At 41.3% G+C, this 23,894-nt stretch overlaps 1 protein-coding gene across 6 annotated transcripts in view; it reads left to right on the forward strand.

Annotated features, from left to right (window-relative positions):
- The window catches only part of IDE (insulin degrading enzyme), a 139,511-nt gene that overhangs the window by 6,298 nt on the left and 109,319 nt on the right, over positions 1–23,894 (forward strand). Inside the window, exons 1-2 of one of the 6 annotated variants that reach the window (XM_072806110.1) lie at positions 7,853–7,981; positions 21,385–21,586. The exons of 1 other annotated variant lie outside the window; for it this stretch is intronic. Coding sequence is in view for 2 of the 5 variants with exons in the window: in XM_072806109.1 (XP_072662210.1) it covers positions 7,884–7,981 (98 nt within the window). In the remaining 3 variants the exon portion in view is untranslated. Of the gene's footprint in view, positions 1–7,481; positions 7,552–7,806; positions 7,982–21,384; positions 21,587–23,894 lie in introns of those variants that run through there. 4 more of the 6 variants (XM_072806112.1, XM_072806109.1, XM_072806108.1 and 1 more) reach the window with 4 other exon arrangements.

Consider the following 23,894-nt stretch of genomic DNA (forward strand, 5'->3'; position numbering starts at 1 on the left):
AGCCACTAGGGCTGCCCTGGAAATGTCAGTCTTGATTACTCTTGCAAATCCTTCACATATCACTCTCTGGGATATGAAGAGGTCCGGTCGTTTCACACAGAGAAAAACGTGTGGAAAGTCTACCCGGCTTTGCTTTATACAGGTTACTTCTGAGATGCTCATTTGTACAGCTGCAAGTAGTCCCTGAAGCTTGGGAGCTCTGTGGCCTCTGGGCCACCATTAGGGCAAGGAAGTTTATGCCTCAGAAGTCTGAAGACAGGGATCCCTGGGTGGCGCAGCGGTTTAGCGCCTGCCTTTGCCCCAGGGTGCGATCCTGGAGACCCGGGATCGAATCCCACGTCGGGCTCCCGGTGCATGGAGCCTGCTTCTCCCTCTGCCTGTGTCTCTGCCTCTCTCTCTCTGTGTGACTATTATAAATAAATAAAAATTTAAAAAAAAAAGAAGTCTGAAGACAGAGGGTTTTTTTCTTTTTCTTTTTTTTTTTAAGATTTTATTTATTTATTCATGAGAGACACAGAGAGAGGCAGAGACACAAGCAGAGGGAGAAGCAGGCTCCATGCAGGGACCCTGATGTAAGACTCCACTCCAGGGCTCCGGGATCACGACCTGAGCCAAAGGCAGATGCTCAACCACTGAACCACCCAGATATCCCTGAAAACAGTGTTTTCTAGTTTCTGCTCCTGCTGAGAAGTCTAAAGCCATTCCAATTCCTGATCATTTGTATGTAACCTCTTTTTTTCTTTTTTTCCCCCTCTGGAACCTTAAGCAATCTGAAATTAGTGTAATAGTGCTGAAATTCTGTAATAACACATGCCTTGATATGAATCTATTTTCACCTATTGGGCTGGGCATTCGGTGAATTCTTTCAGTCTGGCGACTCATTTCCTTCAGTTGTGGCAAATGTTTTTAAATTATTCATCGAGGGCACCTGGACGGCTCAGCCAGTTAAGTGTCTGACTTTGGCTCAGGTCATGGTCTCTGGGTCTGGGAATTGAGCCCCAAGTTGTGCTCCCTGCTCAGTGGGGAGTCTGCTTGTCCCTCTACCCCTCCCCCAGCTCTTGCTCCCTCTCTCTCTCTCTCTCTAGTAAATAAATAAAATCTTAAAAAAATAAGTTATTCATCGAACATTTTACTTGCTTTCTTTGTGCTTCCTCTCTGGAATTCCTATGTATGGATAATAGATTTCCACAACCTATTGATTACCACTATTAATATTTTGATGTACTTCTTTCCAATTATTTATATGTATATTTTAACAATTGAGATTATAATTAAATATGTAGTTTTACATCCTGAATTTTCATTTAACATAAGCATTCTTCCAAGCCCTTGAAAATTCTTCACAAATATTTTTATTTGTATGATCTTTTAAGGCTGCCAAGCAACATCTATGCAAATCTTTAGTAAACAGTCGAGGAGCACTTGACTTTAGCTTTTTCCGTAGATACTAGAATTGTGTTAGGTTCTGTCTGTGGGTATGAATGCCAAAAAGAACAAACAGCATATCTGAATGTCCTTAAAAACGGAGGAAAAAAACCCACCACAGTTCATGAACTGCTCATAAGCCTATAAAAAAAATCCCCAACTGCATAAGTATAGAGTTCCTCAAATCCAAATTCAAGTTGCTATAGTGCCCTAATAGTAAAATCTCAGTAGCAAAGGTTAGTTGTGAGAGAACAGGAAAGGTTTCCAATTCTCCCACCTTCTGGCAGATCCCAGATTATGCCAGACTCCTCTCCCAAAACTTTACAACTCGTATTTCTCCACTCTCTGGAGTCTTTCCCTTACCCTTTCCCTTAACTGGCTCCCTCTACCTTTCAAGTTACAACTTAAAGATCACTTCCTCAGAGGAAACATCCCTGTTTCCCAACCACTCTGTCTGAAGTAGCCTCCAAAACTCTTTTATGAAACTCAATTTTTTTCTTTTTCTACAGAGCAAAAAAAGATTTTGCTCTTCAGATTTTTCTTTCTTTGCCATACCTCAGAACCCTTTCCGGAGACCAAAGATGTTCAGGAGAATTAGGATTCTTACAGTAGGAAAGCAAAGAGAAAAGGGGATATTCAGTGTTTTCAATGTTCAAACTAGGCTTTTAAGGGAAAGCCCTGAGAAGAGCCCTAAGTAAGACAATGACATAAGAAGAAGCAGATGAAAAAAAAAAAAAAAAAAGAAGAAGAAGAAGCAGATGACTGCCCCTCCACAACTTTAAACTTGAGTTGAGAAATTCCTGGTTAGAACATTAGATGGGACAAAAGGGATTTGAGAAGAAGCTGATGAAGATAAGGAACTGGAGAGAAAGAGGAAATCCTAGGAGAGGTTCTGGTGGGGAGTTAGCCCACGAGAAGGGCCACAGAAGCAGGCTTTCCATTGACAGGTGCCTATGCAGCCCAAACACTAATGCTATGCTTTGAGTTTTTGCTGATCTCCCACCTAAACTGTCCCATTTGTACACTCCTGTTGTCAACAGCCCAGGACATGAATACCCTTAATACATCTGGTGGGAACTTGCCACGACCCCCACCCCCACCCCCAGCCATGGATAGTAGTGATAATGGAGGGAAAGTCCCAGAACTGTTACTTGGGTGAAGCTAGACAGCAGAAAAACCTACCCTAGTTACCCTAATATTATTATTTTAAAGATTTATTCATTTAATTATTTGAGAGAGAGAGAAAGAACATGAGCAGGAGTGATAGGAGAGGGAGAAAGAATCTCAAGCAAACTCCATGCTGTGTGTGGAGCCCGGCTGGGGGCTTGATCCCAGGACCCTGATATCATGACCTGAGCCGAAACTAAGAGTCAGACACTTAGCTGACTGAGCCACCCAGGCACCCCACCCTAATATTATTTTAATTATATTATGTAAGTTTTTATATAAGTATTAGTTTACTTGTTTATTTCTCTCACTATAATGTCAAACCCCAGAAGAATAGAAACTTGGTTACTTGCTCTTTCGGCATATCCTCAATATATAAAGCAAGGGTGGGCCCATTTTTGTTCAGTGGATAAATCAAGAGTAGTTGTAACTGGAGAAAATATGAATTATAGATTTTCACATTAATATTTCAAGTAGTGTCCATAAAGTGACTCAAACTTACCTTCAAGGACCAGCAAGCAGGGGAGCCTTGGTAGCTCAGTGGATTGAGCAGCTGCCTTGGGCTCAGGTCATGATCCCGGGGTCCCAGGATCCAGCCCCACATCAGGCTCCCCGCTCAGTGGGGAGCCTGCTTCTCCTTCTGCCTGCCAGCTCCCCTGCTTGTGCGCACATGCTCTCTCTTTCTCTCTGTCAAATAAATAAATAAAATATTTTTAAAAAGCACCAGCAAGTGATTTAGAAAAAGTTTTAAAGAACAAATTTATAATTCACAAATCACTTATATATAAACATTTTTAAAAATTCATGTTGCTTTGGTTTTAGATATTTTATTACCATAGTACTGTATTTAAGACTAACATACAAAAAAAAAAAAACTAACATACATTATAAAACTTATTTTTAAGTAGGCTCCATGCCCGGTGTGGGACTTGAACTCATGAACCTGAGATTTAGAGCCACATACCCTACTAGCCAGACACCTCATAAAACTTTTTATCATGGAAAACTTCAAACATACACAAAAGCAAAGAGAATAGTATAATACCTCTCCCCACCCCATCATTCATTATGCAGCTTCAATAATTATCAGTTCATGGCCAATAATATTGTTTTATCTATATTTTCCCCTCCTCACTCATTCTCCACTGAATTATTTGAATCAAATCCTAGGCATTGCATTATTTCAGTATATATCTCAAAGAACCCTAAAAAAAAAACCCCACAGCTATTAACATACCACCAAAAGTAACATAATTATTTAATATCATCAAATATCTACTAACTATTCTTACTTTTCTCATGAATGCTTATTTTCCATAATAGGTTTGCTCAAATTAGGATTTAAACAAAAATGAAACATATCATTTGGTTAATGTCTTTTTTTGTTTTCCATTTAAAAATTTTTTAAAATTTTATTTAGGTAGGCTTTATGACCAATGTGAGGAGGCTTGAACTCATGACCCTAATATCCAGGGTCACATGTTCTACCACATGAGCCAGCCAGATGCAAGTGTTTCAAAATCTACACTTAACAATGTAGTATACATAGTCTACTCCATAATACTTTTGAAACAGTATTATCTTTTGAAAGTGTTACTGAAGTGCTACAGAAAAGTAAATGAATCATAAGGGAACAGCTCAATTTATTTTCAAAAACTGAATATACCCACTTAAAACATACCCCCAGAAGCCCTCTTTATTCTCCCCAGCCACTAGTCTGACATCTAATACTATACTATAGATTAGTTTTGTCTGATTTTCAACTTTATATACATGGACTTATATAGTAAATACTCCTTTGAGTCTGGCTACTTTCACCATGTTTGTGGGATTAATCCATATTTTCAAGTGTAGTTTTTGCTCATTTTCATTGCTGTACAGTATTCCATTGTGTGACTACTACCTAATTTATTTTTTATGTGCATTTTATTGTGGTTTCTTTTCCTGTTCATTTTTTTTTTTTTGCATTTTATTGTTGATGGGCTTTGGATTGTTTCCAGTTTGGACTATTATTGACTGTGCTGCTGTGAATATTATAGTACATATATTTTTTGTGGATGCATGTTCACATTTCTGTTGGCTATATAGCTAGAAGTTGAATTGCTAGGTCATAGTATATACATATACGCAGCTTTAATAGATATCACCAAATAGTTTCCATGGCCTATTTGTCTGCTATCATGCTATTATCATATTATCTCAATTACTATAGCTTAATAGTAACTCTTAATACTTGGTACTATACGTGTTCCAGATTCTTCTTTCAGGCTGGCTTGGGTCTTCCTGACCTTTTGCATTTTCATATAAGAGTTTATTTATTTATTTTTTTTTTAATTTATTTTTTTTTATTGGTGTTCAGATACTTCTTTTTTTTTAATTTTTATTTATTTATGATAGTCACAGAGAGAGAGAGAGGCAGAGACACAGGCAGAGGGAGAAGCAGGCTCCATGCACCGGGAGCCTGATGTGGGATTCGATCCCGGGTCTCCAGGATCACGTCCTGGGCCAAAGGCAGGCGCCAAACCGCTGCGCCACCCAGGGATCCCCATATAAGAGTTTATAAACAGATTGTCATACTTGCCAATTCTAAGTCCCCTTTAATACCTAAGTTTCCCCTTCCTCTTTTATTTTGCAATTCAGGTCACTTTTCCTGTAGTGTTTCTTTTCTTTCCTTTTTTTAAAAAAATATTTTATTTATTTATTCATGAGAGACACAGAGAGAGGCAGAGACACAGAGAGAGGGAGAGGCAGGCTCCTTGCAGGGAGCCGGATGTGGGACTCCATCCTGGAACCGGGATCACGCCCTAAACCAAAGGCAGACACTCAACCTCTGAGCCACCGAGGCATACCTCCTGTAATGTTTAAAACATTCTAAACATAATTTTATACATTATAAATAATTTCAAACATTCTAAACATAATAATTGCTGATTATGTCCTTATGGTGTGATTTAACATACCTATACCATGTATTTCCTATGAATGGTAGTTACATTTAGAGGCTTAATCAGATTTAGAAAACATGCAATTGATAAGTGTTAATTAAGCACTGTGCTTGCTGCCAGGTGAGATACAAAAATGTCTAAGACATCATTCATAATCCACTGCTTCTTACAAGCATGGAAGGTTAAAATTCAAATAAGTGCCTTTAGAGAGAGGCAAACTACTCTGGTAGCTCAGATCAGAGAGTGGTTACTTTCAATAAGGTATGTGAGGAATGGAAATGAGGGAAAGTTTTGTAAAGGCAGTGCTATTTCAACTGGGCTTGAAAGTTGCTAGAGATCTGACAAGTTGGTATTGTTATAAGCATTAATTAGCTGTGTGAATTGCAGTTATTAGAGGGTGGGGGTAGAAGCTAAAAAGGTGGGTACCAAATTGAGTGGTGGCCCCCAAAATATTGTTCATGTCCTAATCCCAGGAACCTGTGTTACATTATTTGGAAAAAGTATCTTTGCAGACGCAATCAATTTAAGAATTCGATGAGATAATCCTGGATTACGTGATTGTGCCCTAAATCCAATGACAAATGTTCTTGTAAAAGACAGAATAAAAGACACGCAGAGGAGAAAGCAATGTGAAGTGGAAGCAGGGATGGGGTGATGTGGCCTTAAGCCAAGGAAACTGGGTTCCACAAGAAAGCTGGAAGTAGCAAAGAACAGATTCTCCCCTAAGATCCTCCATAGGGAGTGCAGCCCTGACAATACCTTAATTTTGGACTTCTGGCCTCCAGACTGTGAGAGAATAAGTTTGTTGTTTAAAGCCACTAAATTTGTGATAATTTATTATGGCAGCCACAGGACACTAATACAGGAGGGTTGAGGCTGGAATGTAATACTGTGGAATTTTACCCTACATTGCACTAGGAGTGCTGCCTCATCTCTGGTACCTCGGTTTCCATCCATCCAAAGTTTGCCTTTAGCTGAAAGTGTATTTTTTTTTTTTAAGATTTTTAAATTTATTCATGAGAGATGAATAAGGAGGGAGAGGGAGAGAGAGAGGCAGAGCGAGAAGCAGTCTCCATGCAGGGTCTCCAGGATCACGCCCTGGACCACAGGTGGCGCTAAACCGCTGAGCCACCGGGGCTGCCCTGAAAGTGTATTTTTAATTTTTTTTTAAATTTTTATTTATTTATGATAGTCACAGAGAGAGAGGCGCAGAGACACAGGCAGAGGGAGAAGCAGGCTCCATGCACCGGGAGCCCGACGTGGGATTCGATCCCGGGTCTCCAGGATCACGCCCCGGGCCAGACAGGCGCCAAACCGCTGCGCCACCCAGGGATCCCTGAAAGTGTATTTTTAAAAAAGATCCCTTTACCTCTTTAATGAAGTATCCATTTGATTAAGGGAACCTCCTCCTGAATTCCTATTTGAAGCCATAATAGGATTCAAAGCATTGTTTTTGACCGTAGTCTTGGGGTTCGCCACATCGGAAACCCACAGGTACTTAAGCTAGGGAGTCACTATCCCTAATTGCACTTTGCCCTAACGAACCCCGCAAGATGGAAATGCAACCGAAAATCAGATCCATAACAACTATTACGTTGTTCTTGGATGCTTAACACCATACAGCCATCCGGGAAAAAGCCTGGTTATAAATAATGGTTAAAGTACACTGACAATAGAAGTACTACATATATGTGTGGTGGTGCTTTAATACAGCAGTAGAGAGGAGTTTCTACCGTGGATCTGAAAGCCCGCGGAAGCCTTGTTTCGCCGCGGCCATTCCACCTCCCCCGCTTGCTCTGCGAGGGGCTAACTTCCCCAGGGTCCGCACCGCGCTCTAGAGGGAGCCCGCGGACTGCGGGCCGCAGAATCGTTTGCTGCGCAGCCGCCCGGTCCGCGGACTCGGTTCCAACACCTGCACCGCCCAGGGCGCCAGCCAATGAGGGCGCCTCCGCAAACATGGCCCCTTGCGCTCTCAGTATTCGCGAGACCCTGCCCTCTCCGTACACTTAGCCAGGTACACCTCGCCGCCCTCCCGCGTACGCCTCGTCTGACCCAGTCGGTGCCACCAGCCTGGGAAGGCCTGGTTGCTGCGCTCCCGCAGCCCCGCGGCCAGACTCGGTCCAGCCCGCCGGCTGCAGCCCGCGACGCCGGCCGTGCCCACCGCCCCCGCCCTCGCCCTCGCCCTCGCCCTGTCGGGTTCCAGGCAAAACCCGGAGCCCCGGCCGCGCAGCGGCTCCCGGGAGGCGGCGCGGCGCGGCGCGGCGGACTGAGCATGCGCAGTGGGCAGGGCCGGCTCCCGGTGCAAGAAGGAAGCGTCCGCGGTGCTCCCGGCGGCTTCGCTGGGGTATGCGGTACCCGCTAGCGTGGCTGCTGCACTCCGCGCGGCCCAGCACCTTCCGCTCCGTCCTCGGCGCCCGCCTGCCGCTCCCGGAGCGCCTCTGTGGGTAAGCGGAGCAGAGCGCCCGGGCCCTCGGGGCCCGCGAGTCACCGTGGTTTGGAGCCCGGGTTGCAAAGTGGTGATTCAGCACTTAAAGCCGCCGCCGCCGCCGCCGCCGCCCCTCACGCCGCCAGTCCCGCCGGCCTGGGGCCCGGACGCCCGCGGAGGCCGCCCCGGGCCCGGAAGGTCGGCCCGCCAGCCGGCCGGGTGGGAGCGAGGGGCCTTGCCGGCAGAGGAGGGCGCCTTTCGGGCTGGTGAGGGCGGACGGGGGCTGTGACCCGGGGTCACGGGACATGGGTCCCAAGTGCGGGGGGGCGCGGGGCGCGGACGGAGTCACCCCGGCGGGCTCCCGGGAGCCGTGCCGTGCCACTCTCCTGGGAGTCTGCCGGTGAGGGACCGGGAACCCGAGTTCGACTGTCCCTGGCCATAGGGTAAGGGAATCCGAGTCCAAGGAGACCTGCTTCTCACCCTCCTCTCAGCCATGCTTTTTTCCATGGGGACGGAGTTTCCACTACTATATGGAAATGCCTGCGTTGGGAACCGTAAAAGTTTGCCTGCTTGCGCCTTAGTGAGTAGACGAGTATTGGGTTTCCTGACCGGGGGAATTCGGGAGCCGAAGGATACCTTGGGATCCATCAAAATCCATCAAAGCAGCTCCCTTGTCTTACACCTGATACAGTCGAGGCCCGGAGAGATTGTGTGATTTCCCAATTGCAGGGCTTGTGGCTAAAAGCTATATGGGGACTGGGTTTTTTTTTTTTTTTTTTCTTTTGCCATCCGGTGGCGTGCTCTCTCTCCACTTCGCTGCTCTGTGTATAGTAGAAATACATAGTCTCGTAGCGAACGCCGAATGCCCTTTACTGTGAATAAAGAGGAATTGGCGAAGATGGGCAGTACAGTCTTGCCCTACTTAGGTCTATCCTTTGAACCTCTCCTCTGTTTTTAATAATATCTAGGACCTACAAAGTGCAGGGCACTGTGGTAGACCCTCGGTGTAAGTATGTGGTCTGCCTTCCAAGGACCTTTGACTTTTTTTTTTAAATCTTTATTTATTTTTTTTAATTTTTTATTTACTTATTTATGATAGTCACACACACACACAGAGAGAGAGAGAGAGAGAGAGAGGCAGAGACACAGGCAGAGGGAGAAGCAGGCTCCATGCACCGGGAGCCCGACGTGGGATTCGATCCTGGGTCTCCAGGATCACGCCCTGGGCCAAAGGCAGGCGCTAAACCGCTGCGCCACCCAGGGATCCCAACCTTTGACTTTTTTGTCCAGATTAAGATGCCAAGAGAGTATAGCCAAGCTGAAAAGGACGTGTTTCACTACAGTCAGAAGATCGGCAGTGTGGGCTTTGCACAATTTAGGGCAGAGATAGAAGAGGGGGTCTGGGCTGGCCTTTGAAGGAAAAGCAGAAAATGTGGAGAGTGGGCATTGGTGAGTGTAATACAGCCTAGGCACTGGACTTCTGGAGTTGGGGACAGACTGAGCAGATTAGTCTAGTTGGAGCTTTAGAGAACTTCTACAGGGGAATTAGGAGGAAACAAATCTTGTAAAAGTAGAGTAATGCTAGCCTGGGCTTTGAATTTTATTTGGACTTTTCCAATGCATAGTATTGGGAGCTGTTAAGAGTTTGAGGTGGGGAGTGATCTAATGAAACTGTTGAGGAAATTAGTTTGGTGGGTATGAGCAGGATGTAAGAGAGTGGAGAGATCTGAAGAAAAGAAATTGGTTGGGACTTAGTCTTTCCTGGCTGAACTAGGATAGTAGTAGTAATGATACTAAAAAGGCCTAATGCAAATGAAAAAATCTGTGGAGCTTGTTTTCCCTGCTCTATTTCCCACTATGCAAAATCCACTACAATATGGATAAAGATTCCTGAGTTTAGAGAAAGAAGTGGGAGTGGTGAGCATAAGCAGGGTACCTCTGTGGGTCTCCTTCAGGTCAGAATTTGTTCTGTAGTTAATTTGTTGCTAATAGGTTATGCTTAGCTTCATATTGTCTTCAGTGTATAGAATTTGGGATTTTATTTATTTTTTTATTAAAGATTTTATTTTTAAAAACTTTTTATTTATTCATGAGAGATAGAGAGGCAGAGACACAGGCAGAGGGAGAAACAGGCTCCATGCAGGGAGCCTGATGTGGGACTCGATCCCGGGTCTCCAGGATCAGGCCCTAGGCTGAAGGCAGTGCTAAACCGCTGAGCAACGGGGCCTGCCCTAAAGACTTTATTTTTAAGTAATCTCTACACCCGTTGTGGGGCTCAAACTCACAGCCCTTATATCAAGAGTCAAATGCTCTACTGACTGAGCCAACTAGGTGTCCCAGAATTTTGGATTTTAAAGCATCAATTTTAAGTTTTATACAAAGGTTTGTATGTTCTACCTACAATTCAGTTTTCTCTGTACTTTTCTCCCATAGCTTTTTACTTTCACTGATGAGGTTCAGGGCATGGGTTAAACTGCCAGAGCTTCAAGATAAGGTTGTTCTCAAAGAAGGAAATTCAGGAGATTTGAAGATAATGAATGAGATCAACCACCTAAAAAACTCTATATTAAAAATTAGTGATTGAGACTAATAAGGAAAATACAGGTCCAATCAAAGGGATCAGGGTATAGTTATAGGAAGGAAAGGACTAACATCTGAAGCTACCCATATTCAAATCTTGAGGAAGGTAATCAATCCTACCGTACAAAGTAGGGAGATATATTAACAGAGATGGTTACAGGGTTATTTAATGGAAGACTTGGGATTTAATCCATGTCTGTCTGGAACCAGAGCCTGAGCTCTTAACTGTTAAACTGCCTTTGCCAGTGTAGAGGCATTCATTTCCTGTTCTAACCTTTTGAGAAAGAGATAGTCTTAAAGCAGTTTGTAAAGATTTATTTAAAAATCAGCTTCATTGTCCTCTGTTTAGCCATATTGGATAAATTGGTGCTGTGTGTAATTATCTGAACTATTGTGAGGAACCTAGAGGTAGTAGCCCAGTCCCTGGCAACTACTTGAAACACCTGTGCATCGGTCATCTCACTTTGCGTTTTTTTTTAAGATTTATTTATTTATTTATTTATTTATTTATTTATTTATGAATGATAGACATAGAGAGAAAGAGAGGCAGAGACACAGGAGGAGGGAGAAGCAGGCTCCATGCTGGGAGCCTGACTCCGGACTCGATCCCGGGATTCCAGGATCGCGCCCTGGGCCAAAGGCAGGCGCCAAACTGCTGAGCCACCCAGGGATCCCTACTTTGCATTTCTGTGTTCTATGGGTGTTGGTAACAGTGGTATGCCAAATGCGACTAAGTATTAAGACCCAGGCTTTAATTGTACCATTAGAAAGTATGTATGTAAGCTCGCTCGCTCACTCTACATCCACCGAAGTGCTTGAACTACAGACCCTGAGATTGAGTCACGTGCTTTACCGACTGAGCCAGCCAGGTGCCCCAGGCTTTTAAATTACTTTTAACCAGAAAAATATATTTGTCTAAAAGGAAAAGATGCCTTTGTTTATCTTTAATTAGCATTAGCCCAAAACATACACAGTAAAAAGTTACATTCTGTCTGCCTTTAAGGTTAGGGTTGGGGATAATCTTACCAGGGAGTTGGATGGGAAGCAGGTATGTTTTCATAAGAATTGGTTTCCTTTCTATTTTTCTATTGGTATTTTAAATCTCCTAAAGAGGTACCCAGATAATCCGCCTACCTTTCAGGCAGAGTGACAGGGCTAAAGCACTTTCCTTTCACAGGGGTAGATCTGCTAGGTATGCTGGGTGGAGGCTTAGGGCATTCCTTTTTGGTTTTTCTTGAGTCAGCAGCCCTCACTCCTCTCTGTTCCTTTAGCCATTATTTGAATGTCTGTTTTGTTGTGATCACTCACTACAGTGTGCTCAGCACCGTGGGGGATGCAGAGAGAGTCAGTGAGCTTTCAGACAAATAGTAATTCCTCTTCTTGTGTCTTTTACGAAGTATCTCCACTTTTGTGTTCTGTTGCCTCTTTCAATTTATTATGAAAAGAAGCTTAGTATTTTTATTACAGTTCTTTCTTTTAAAAGTGAGACTTAGAAATTGTTGTAGCATTAAAAGTTATAAAAGCTTTTATTCCCCACAAAGAACTAACTGTATAGTTTCTCATTGCCTATTAAAAATGTGTAACTGTTAAAAAAAAAAAAAGTGGGACTCACAAGCTACTTCCCAAGGGGAAGGTATCACACTCTGCCTGACATATTTATTACATGAATGAATGAATTTTTTTCAAAACCAGTTTTCTGTTGATTTCCCTAGTTTTGCAAATACTGGTTAATCATTTTCTCAGTTTAGCTTCAAAATTGGAATAATCTTTGCATCTCTTTTTCTCTCACTGTCTATTCTGAAGACCAAACTCAAATTTTGAGTCTTTCATCCTGAAGTTTCTTTCTTTTTTTTTTTTTTTTTTTTTAAGATTTTTATTTATTTATTAGAGAGAGGACGACAGAGGCAGAGGGAGAAACAGGCTCCACGCAAGAAGCCGGATGTGGGACTCAATCCCTGGTCTCCAGGATCAGGCCCTGGGCTGAAGGTGGTGCTAAACCGCTGAGTCACCTGGGCTGCCCTCATCCTGAAGTTTCTTGGAGTAAACTTAAGCTTCCATTACCCTCCTAGTTTAAGCTATGATCATCTTCCCGGACACCTCACATCTACTAGTTCTGTATATGTATTTTTAAATTCCAATATAATAAAATATAGTGTTATATTAGTTTCAAGTGTACAATATAGTGATTTAACAGTTCTATACATTACTCAGTGCTGGTCTTGATAATTGTACTCTTAATCTCCTTCATCTGTTTGACCCAATCCCCTTTTTCCTTCCCTTTAGCAACCACCAGTTCTCTGTATTTAAGAGACTGTTGGTTTTTTCTTTTTTCCCCATCTGTTTTTTAAAATTCCATGTATGAATGAAATCATACAGTATTTGTCTTTCTCTGACTTAGTTTACTTAGCATTATATCCTCTAGATCCATTATTGCATATGGCAAGATTTCATTCTTTTTTATGGCCAAGTAATATTCCACTGTACATATATATGTGTGTATCTTCTTTATCTGTTATGGATGGACCCTTGGGTTGATTCCATATCTTGGCTATTGGAAACAGTGCTGCAATAAATATAGGGGTGCATATAACTGATTTTTTCCAGGCTTCTGTCTCCCTACCAGTTGATACTTTTTATCAGATTAATTCTAATATACTAATTTCCTCATGCCATTGTCTTGTTTAGACACCACCAATGGTTCTGCACTTTGTCAAGATCAAGTCCAAACTTCCTGAGCCAGTATTTAAGCATCTCATAGGCCGGCCCCATCCTCACTTTTTTTTTTTTTTTTTTTTTTTAAGATTTTATTTATTGGGATCCCTGGGTGGCGCAGCGGTTTGGCGCCTGCCTTTGGCCCAGGGCACGATCCTGGAGCCCCGGGATCGAATCCCACGTCGGGCTCCCGGTGCATGGAGCCTGCTTCTCCCTCTGCCTGTGTCTCTGCCTCTCTCTCTCTCTCTGTGTGACTATCATAAATAAAGAAAAAAAAAAGATTTTATTTATTTACTCATGTGAGACAGAGAGAGGCAGAGACTTAGGCAGAGAGAGAAGCAGGCTCCCCGCAGGGAGCCTGATGCTGGACTCCATCCCAGGACTCTGGGATCACGCCCTGAGCCACCCAGGTGCCCCCCATCCTCACTTTTTAACCTAACTTCCCTCTTTTCTAGTCAGACCCACCAGTTTACTGTCTCTTGTACATGAGCTGTTCATTCCCAATTCTAGAATGCCTTTTTGTCTTTTAATATGACTAAATCTGTCATTCTTTTATAGACCTTATTTAGGTCACACAATTGTGGTTTCTTTTTCTAAACTTAATGATTTATTTGAGATGTTGAAACATCCATTTGATATTTAACCATTTACTACCTCTTATTTTTTTACTTTTTTTTTTTTTTTTATTTTGTTGTCTGATTGGAGAGACTAGGACTTCCAGTATAATGTTGAACAACAGTAGTGGTAGTGGACATCCCTGTTGTGTTCCTGACCTTAAGGGAAAAGCTCTCAGTTTTTCCCTGTTGAGGATGATATTTGCTGTGGGTCTTTCATGTGTGGCTTTTATGATATTGAGGTACGTTCCTTCTATCACTGCACGGTGGAGAGTTTTTATCAAGAAAGGATGCTGTATTTTGTCAAATGCTTTTTCTGCATCTGTTGAGAGGATCATATGATTCTTGTCCGTTCTTTTATTAATGTGGTGTATCGCATTGACTTGTGGTTGTTGAACCACCCCGGTAGCCTGGGAGTAAATCCCTCTTGGTCCTGATGAATAATCCTTTAATGTATTGTTGGATCATATTAGCTAGTATCTTGGTGAGAATTTTTGCATCCATGTTCATCAGAGATATTGGTCTCTAGTTCTTTCTAGTGGGGTCTTTGTCTGGTTTTGGGATCAAGGTAATCCTGGCCTCATAGAATGAGTTTGGAAGTTTTCCTTTCATTTCTGTTTTTTTGGAACAGTTTCAGAAGAAAAGGTTTTTTTTTGTTGTTGTTGTCGTTATTATTATTATTTTTTAAGATTTTATTTCTTTATTCATGAGAGACACAGAGAGACAGAGACACAGGCACAGGGAGAAGCAGGCTCCATTCCATGCAGGGAGCCTGACTCATCCCGGGTCTCATCCCGGGTCTCCAGGATCACTCCCTGGGCCAAAGGCAGGCACTAAACCGCTGAGCCACCCAGGCATCCCCAGAAGAAAAGGTTTTAATATTTTTTTAAATGGTTGGTAGAATTCCCCTGGGAAGCCATCTGCCCTGGTCCCTTGTTTGTTGGGAGATTTTTGATTCCTGATTCAATTTCTTTGATGGTTATGGGTCTGTTCAGGTGTTCTATTTCTTCCTGTTTAAATTTTGGTAGTTTATGTGTTTCTAGAAATTTATCCACATAGAACTAGCTCCTAGTTTCGTTGATCTGTTCTACTGTTTTTATAATTTCTATGTCATTGATATCTGCTGTAATCTTTATTCTAATCCCCTGTTAGGCTTTATTTCTTGTTCTTTTTCCAGTTCCTTTAGGTATAAGGTTAGGTTTCTTGTTCCTTGAGGAAGTGAATATATTCTCGAACAGTATACTTTTTAGTTTTTTTCTGCTTTTGACCTTTGTAGAAAATTTCTTCTCCGAGTTACTTTTTATTCATTTAACCTTGTTTTGAGATTCACATAGGTATGTGTTCATTGCTGAATCTTATGTGAATATGCCACTAATTATTTTTCATTCTGTTGTTAATGAAGATTTGGGTTGTTTCATTTTTTTTCCCCTCCTATCACAAATAGTCTATGTTGTTGATGTGCCCCAGTACCCAATCTTTGGTCATCATCTTTGCCTGCACTCAATTAGGGTTCTCATTCAATCGCATTGCTTTAAATATTATTTGTATATGCTTTGTCCACTATGTAGCCATGAGGCACATGTGCTTATTTAAATGTAAATTAATGAAAATTAACAATTCAATTTTTCAGTCACCCTAGCTGCATTTCAAGTCACATGTGGCGCATGGCTAACATATGAGGCAAAGCAATTACAGAGCAATTACCATCACTGATGTTTTGTGAAACCCACCTGATCTGTACTCCGATAGTTCCCAAATGTATCTCTCTCCCCTGAATTTCAGATTTAGGTAATAAACTTCCTACTCAACATTTCCCTTGGATGGCAAATATATATCCTAAACTTAGCATGTTCAAAACCTGCCATCTTCATCCCCATCTCAATGAATAACATCTTTATTCTTCCACTTGTTTAGGCTAACAACCTGGAGTCATCCTTAACTCCTTTCTTGTTTTCTTATCCCTTAACAGGCAGCATATACACCCAGATTAAGACCACTTCTGCCTGCCACCACCCTGGTTCTAATCACACTTTTACTGAGATACTGCAATAGCCTGTTAACCAGTTTCCTTGCTTCTGCAGTTGCCTCTCTATGTATAACTTGTTCTTGTCACCACAGGTAGCATGATCTTTTTTGAAATGCAAGTGCAATATCTTTGCTAGTGAATGTTTAAAACTTTGTAGTTGATCCCCATTCTGTTCATATTTAAAGACAAAATCCTTATATTAGCCAAGAAGGCCCTATGGGACCTGACCTTTCATCACCTCTCTGATCTTGTTTCCAAAATAATCACTCTCACCCCATTCCAGTCACACTGGTCTGTTTACTTGACTCAGATGATTTGCACTGCTTTTCCTCTGCTCAGAATGCTCATTTATCGTTGATATCAGAGAGGGCTTCACAGAGAACATAGGTTTTAAGCAAATGTCTTTGAAGGAAATATAAAATTTAAATGAACAGAGAAGGGGAAGAGAGAATATTTTAGAAGGAATAGTGTTTGCAAAAGCTCAGAAGTAGGAATATTTACAATATAATCAAGGGACAGAAGATTTTATCCTATAGGAAGCAGAGAGTCTCTGATGCCTTTTGAACAGTACAGTCAACATGAAAAGTATGTGGTTTTTTGTTTTTGATGATAAATCTGTGTTTTGGAAGCATAGTTGAAATGCAGGCAGGCAAAGGATAAAAAAGCACATGTAATAAGGAGAATGTCTGCAGAGGATGTGTGTAAAAGAAGATTTCAGCAGCTTTGAGCATAGGGGGAGATGGAGAGATCCCAGCAGCCTAAGGTCTTGGGTCTGGGTGACTTTCAGATTAGTGCCAAGATGAGCCTTGACTAGGAGGGACATTAGGGTAGAGAAGGCTCTTGTGGAGAGATTCACCTCCAGGCAGTGAGAAGTCCAGTTAGGTGACATATTGGTCCTGGCTGGTTAGGGGCTGGTGTTCTAAAGGCATGCCAAAAGAACAGGTTGGTCAGGTGCAATGGTGAGGCAGTCTTGTACACATTGTTAACCATCTCATAGCTAGCTGTTAACCATCAGGAAGTTAGGTGACCAAAGGTCCCTCAGGGCAGTGGACAAGACGGAGCAGTCCTTAAGTAGCAATCTGTTTGCAGATTGTAGTTAAGAATTCAGTTTAAAGATCAGAACCAGGTTGTTGAGTCCTGAACAGAAGTGTCTAAAATTTCCACTATTTAAGGATAGGAAATGGGCCCAGAGCCTAGAACAAGCTGCAGTGAAGGCTAAGTAGACTCAGTTATGAGGCTCTTGATGTTGCTGTTAACGTGAAAAGATTAAGTAGCTAATATTTACTCAATGCCTACTGTGTGTTTTGCCTTGTATTTGGTGTTTCCCATATGTTCTTTAATGGCCACGGTAGTTCTGTGAGGGAGGTATTGTGGTTCTTTTCTGTTTTTCAGATAAGGAGATAGAGGCTCCAATAGGTTAACTTGGTCAAGGATACATTGCTGGTAAGTGGCTTTGTCAGAAGTGAATCCAGGGACACCTGGGTGGCTCAGCGGTTTAGTGCCTGCCTTTGGCCCAGTCCTGGGATCGAGTCCCACATCAGGCTCCCTGCATGACACCTGCTTCTCCCTCTGCCTGTGTCTCTGTCTCTCTCTCTCTGTATGTGTGTCTCATGAATAAATAAATAAAATCTTAAAAAAAAAAAAGAGAGAGAATGGTTAGAAGTGTCTGGCTAAAGAGGGTTTTGTTGTTGTTGTTGTTTTAAATATTTTATTTGAGAGAGAGCAGGAGTAGGGGTGGGAGAGGCAGAGGGGGAGAGAGAAGAAGACTCCCCACTGAGCAGGGTGCCCAACATGGGGCTCAATCCCAGGACCTGGAGATCATGACCTGAGCCAAAGGCAGATAGATATCCAACCAGCTGAGCCACCAGGTGCCCTCAACCAAAGAAGTTTTAAGCATACTGAGGCCTTGGGAAAAGACCAAGAACTATTTCATTGGTAAACTGCAAATAAATTGGAGGGAATAGAAGCCAAGTTTCATGGGGCCCTACAGAGTAACTTTGAAAAAAATGTTGGTATTGAATTTGGAGCAATTAGGTAGTAGTTGGAAAGGGTTGAGCAGAACTGTAGTAGGAAAAATAGGGAAGTTGGTACTGTTGGCTAAGAGGAAGAAGCTAGTGGAGGAGGGTAATGCCTGAGGGAAGGCTTGGAGAAAGTGGATGTGAAAATATAGGTGAAGAAGTTAGCACTGGAAAATAAAGATTTGTTCAAACTAGGTCTTGATTTAAAAGGGCAGTTGCTTATAAAGAATTTAAAAAGGTGAGGTGCCTGGCTGCCTTAGTTGAGCATCTACCTTTGGCTCAGGTCCTGATCCCAGGGTCCTGGGTTGGATCCCCACATCACGCTCCCTGCTCAGTGCAGAGTCAGCTTCTCCCTCTGCCTCTCTGCCACTCCCTCTTCTTGTGCTTCTCTTTTCTCTGTGTCAAATAAATAAATAAAATCTTCAAGAAAGAAAAGGTAAGTGATCCTTAAAACTCTGGGCCTCAGTTTCTTCATTTGAAGAAAGGATTCTTCTAGTTCTAAGTTCTGCCATTTTTCTCTATGCTGTTAATACCAGCTTTTAAAAAAATGTCTGGATTTTTTAGGAATGCTCCCAGGGTCTAGTAGGGAGAATGGATTCCAGTTCAGTTAACATGGTTATTCTTTGCCCAACTATACAGGCTATGTTAGATCTGTAGAGTTATATTTGGAGCCAGGACTTCTGAAGAAGCAAGAATCCCTATAATGGTATCACTGGCACCTAGCACAGTGTCTGGCACATAGTAGGAGTTTAGTGTTTGTTGGACAAATTTGTCTAGAGATATAGGCTTCTGGAAGTAGGGAGCTCTAGTCATAAACATGATTTAGTTTTTGCTCACAATTTGCCATTTCCATGCTTTAAAAAAAAAAAATTCATGAGAGATACAGAGAGAGAGAAGCAGAGACATAGGCAGAGGGAGAAGCAGGCTCCCTGCAGGGAGCCTGATGTAGGACTTGATCCCAGGATCCTGGGATCACAACCTGAGCCAAAGGCAGACGCTCAACCGCTGAGCCACCCAGGTGCCCCTCCATTTCCATATTCTAAATGTCAGTGTAGCTAGTAAGTAGTATTTGTATGTGTTTTCTTATTACAAAGAAACTAGAGTTAAGAGTGTATTTTAAAGATTTTTTGTGTTTCTGAGTTATTCATAGGAACTAAGGTGGTTTGAAAATGCATAGGACATAAGGGACCTGACAGTGTGGTGTAAGAGAGCTCTACAAAGCTCAATTCCACTAGATTCTAGTCTTGTTTTGTATTCACAGAGAATTGTTTTTATTTAACATTTTAGGGACACCTAAAATCACCATGGTGATTCAGCGGTTGAGCGTCTGCCTTTGGCTCAGGGCATGATCCCAGTTCTGGGATCGAGTCCCACATCAGGCTCTCTGTGAGGAGCCTGCTTCTCCCTCTGCCTGTGTCTCTGCCTCTCTCTCTCTCTCTCTCTCTCTCTCTGTGTCTCTCATGAATTTAAAAAAAAAAGAAATTAAAAAAGTCACACTGTGATTAGTTCTGTTACTATTCTATTAGTTAATTTCTTTTTTTTTTAATTTTTATTTATTTTTGATAGTCACACACAGAGAGAGAGAGAGAGAGGCAGAGACACAGGCAGAGGGAGAAGCAGGCTCCATGGACCAGGAGCCTGACGTGGGATTCGATCCCGGGTCTCCAGGATCGCGCCCTGGGCCAAAGGCAGGCGCCAAACCACTGCACCACCCAGGGATCCCTACTATTCAATTAGTATTATTTTTCATTTTATTCATGTTTTATTAAGAATGGATTTTTATTTGAGGAAGTTTGGTCCTAGTGAATTAAAGATGGATAGAAAGATAAATTGTGAAGGTGTTGTGGGGTTAATACCAGTTTTTAAGTTTGGCGTCACAAGATCTGCTTTTAATGCTGCTTCATTTTTCATTAATTATAAGTCAGAAGTAAAAATTATACAACTAGTATGTGCCAGCATTAATTTAGGTGCTATGGATATAACAATAAACAACAGAGGCAAAAAATCCCCATCCTTCTAATGGTGAAGACAGATGATCAGGTAAGTAAAGCAAATGTTTATTTTTCTTAAAGCAACATGGAATTGAGTCCATTTAAAATCCTGATGGTTAATTTTAAGAATTGAAGAGCTTTAGATTTAGTCAGCTCTAGAGCAGAACAGTAGCTTGCTCCTGGCATTAGAAAGAAATAAAGCATTTCATGTAAGTGAAACCTTGTCCTGTGAAAGTTATTTGATATATATTCTACATTTTTTAAATGTTTGAGGTAAAGTTTTAAAATTTATTATCAACATTTTTATAGACTTTGGAACAGAGAATGTAAGAAACATAATTTAACATTTGATTATTCACATCTATTTTTTAAAGTATAGTTGACACACAATGTTAACATTAGTTTCAGTTGTACAACAGTGTTTGGACAAGTCTATACCTTATGGTGTGCTAACCACAAGTGTAGCTACCATCTGTCACTGTACAGTGCTATAACATTGACTGCATTCCCCGCTGTACCTTTCATGCAGTGACTTGTTCATTCCATAGCTGGAAGTCTATATTTCCTACTCTCCTTTACCCTATTTGCCCATCCCCCAACATGCCTGTCCTCTGGCAATCATCAGTTCTCTGTATATATGGACCTGTTTTTTTCTTTCTTTCCTCCTTTTTTGTTTTTAAGATTTTATTTATTTACCTTTTTTTTTTTTTTTTGACAGAGAGAGTGCACGTGCACACATGCACAAGCAGGGGAGCAGCAAAGGGAGAGAGAAAGAAGCAGGTTCTCTGCAGCAGGGAGCCCAATGTCAGAGCTTGATTTCAGGACCCTGGGATTATGACCTGAGCTGAAGGCAGACTCTCAACCAACTGAGCCATTCAGGCACCCTTATGTTTCTGCTGTTTGTTTTTAGATTCCACATATAAATGAAATCATATGGTATTTGTCTTTCTCTGACTTATTTTCACATAGCATAATACTTTCTCGGTCCATCTGTGTTGTTGCAAATGGCAAGATATCATCCTTTTTTATGGTCAAGTAATATTCCATTATACTCCACACACACACACACACACACACACACACACACACATTTTCTTTATCCATTCATCTATCAGTGTACATTTTGGTTGTGTCCAGAGCTTGGCTATTGTAAATAATGCTATAATGAACATGGGAGTGCTTTTATCTTATTTTGGTGGTGGGGGAGTGGGTATATCTTTTTATCCTCTTTGGGTAACTAGTAGTGGAATTACTGGATCATACAGTATTTCTATTTTTAATTTTTTGAGAAACTTCATACTGTTTTCCACAGTGGCCGCACCAATTTACATTCCCAACAACAGTGCGTGAGGTTTCCTTTTTCTCTACATCCTCACCAACACTTTATTTCATTTTGATTCTAGCCTTTCTGACAGATGTGAGATGTTATCTCATTGTGGGTTTTTTTGTTTTGTTTTTTGTTGTTGTTGTTGTTTTATTAGAAGGAGAGAGAGAAATGGGGAGGGGGAGAGGAAGAGAGAATATCTCCAGCAGACTCCCCTCTGAGTGAAGAGCACGACTCAGAGCTTGGTCTCACAACCCTGAGATCATGCATGACTTGAGCTGAAATCAAGAGCCAGATGCCTAACTGACTGATCAACCAGGCACCCCCCTCATTGTGGTTTGATTTGCATTTCTCTAATGGTTAGTAATATTGAGAATCTTCTCATCTGTATGTCTCCTTTGGGAAAATGTCTATTTAGATGCTCTGCCCATTTTTAAATTGATTATTTGTTTTTTTTTTTTTGGTGTTGAGTTGTATAATTTCATTATATATTTTGGGTATTAACTCATTGGACATATCATTTGTGAATATCTTCTCCCATTTAGTAGGTTGCCTTATGTTATGTTGATGGTTTTCTTTGTTTTGCAAAGGCTTTTTATTTTGGGGTAGTCCCAATAGTTTTTTTTACATTTGTTTCCCTTGCTTGAGGAGACATAGCTAGAAAAACATGGCTAAGGCCAATGTTCAAATTATTCCCTATGTTTTCTAGGAGTTTTATGATTTCAGGTTGCATATTTAGGTTTTTAACTCATTTTGAGTTTATTTTTGTGTATGGTGTAAGAAAATGGTCCACTTTCATTCTTCTGCATGTAACTCTAGGTTTTCCAACACCATTTGTTGAAGAGACCATCTTTTCTGTGTTGTATATTCTTGCCTCCTTTGTTGTAGATTAATTGACCATTGTAAGCGAGGGTTTATTTCAGGGCTCTTTGTTCCGTTCCATTGATCTGTGTGTCTGTTTTTGTACTAGTACCATACTGTTTTGATTACTACAACTTTATAGTTTATCTTAAGACCTGGAATTGTGATACCTCTAGCTTCGTTTTTCTTTCTCAAGATTGCTTTGGCTGTTTGGGGTCTTTTGTGGTTCCATACAAATTTTATTATTATTTATTCTGGTTCTGTGAAAAATACTATTGGTATTTTCATTGGGTTCACAATGAGTTTGTGGATTGTAACTCTTTGTTATTTCATTATTAGTGTTGCTGTGGCTTGGACTTCCAATACTATGTTGAGTAAAAGAGGTAACAGTGGACATGCTAGTTTTGTTCCTTAACTTAGAGGAAAAAGCTCTCAGATTTTCACTATTGTATATATATTAGCTGTGGGTTTTTCATCATATATGGCCTTTATTATGTTGAGGTATGTTTCTGCTAGGTCTACTTTGTTGAGAGTTTTTATCACAGATGCTGAATTTTTATCATGTGCTTTTTCTGCATCCATTGACTGAGATGATCATACAGTTTTTATTCTTTGTTTTGTTGATGTGGTGCATCATGTTGATTGATTTGCGAATATTAAACCATCCTAACCTTGTAAAGACCCCGGGTAGTCAAAGCAACCCGAAAAAGAAAAGCGAAGCTAGAGGCATCACAATTCGGGCTTTAAGCTATATTACAAATCTGTAGTTATCAAGACAGTATGGTAATGGCACAAAAACAGACACATAGGTCAGTGGAACAGAATAGAAAACCCAGAAAGGGACCCTCAATTCTATGGTCACTAATCTTCAACAGAGCAGGGAAGAATATCCAATGGAAAAAAGACTCTTCAACAAATGGTTTTGGGAAAACTGGACAGCTGCATGCAGAAGAATGAAAGTGGGCCACTTTCTTATACCATAAACAAAAATAAACTAAATAGATGAAAGACCTAAATGTGAGATAGGAATCTGTCAGAATCCTAGAGGAGAACACAAGCAGCAACCTCTTTGGCCTTGGCTGCAAAAACTTCTTACTAGATATGTCTCCAAAGGTAAGAGAAACAAAGGCAAAAATGAACTACTAGGACTTCATCAAGATAAAAAGCTTTTGCACAGCAAAGAAAACAATCAACAAAACTAAAAGGCAGCCTATGGAATGGGAAAAGATATATGCAAATGACATATCTGATAAGGGGTTAATATCCAAAATCTATAAAGAACTTATCAAATTCAACATCCCCAAACCAGATAATCCAGTTAAGAAGTGGGCAGAAGACATGAATAGACATTTTTCCAAAGAAGACATCAGATGGGTAACAGATAACTGAAAAGATGCTCAATATCACTCATCATCGGGAAAATATGAATCAAAAGCACGATGAGATGACACCTCACACCTGTCAGAATGGCTAAAATTAGCAACAGAAACATGTGGATGAGGATGGAGAGAAAGGGTAAAATCCTCTTACACTGTTGATGGGAATGCAAACTGTGCAGCCACTCTGGAAAACAGAGTGGAAATTCTTCAAAAAAGTAAGAATAGAACTACAATGCAATCCAGCAACTGCAGTACTAGATATTTACCTAAAAGAAAAATACAGATTTGAAGGGGTACATGCACCCCACGATATTGATAGCAGCGTTATCAACAATAGCCAAACTACAGAGAGAGCCCAAATGCCCATCGACTGAGAATGGATAAAGAAGATGTAGTGTGTACACACACATACACACTGGAATATTAG

The sequence above is a fragment of the Canis lupus genome, chromosome 29 (genome assembly GCF_048164855.1).
Source record: "Canis lupus baileyi chromosome 29, mCanLup2.hap1, whole genome shotgun sequence".
NCBI lineage: Eukaryota > Metazoa > Chordata > Mammalia > Carnivora > Canidae > Canis > Canis lupus.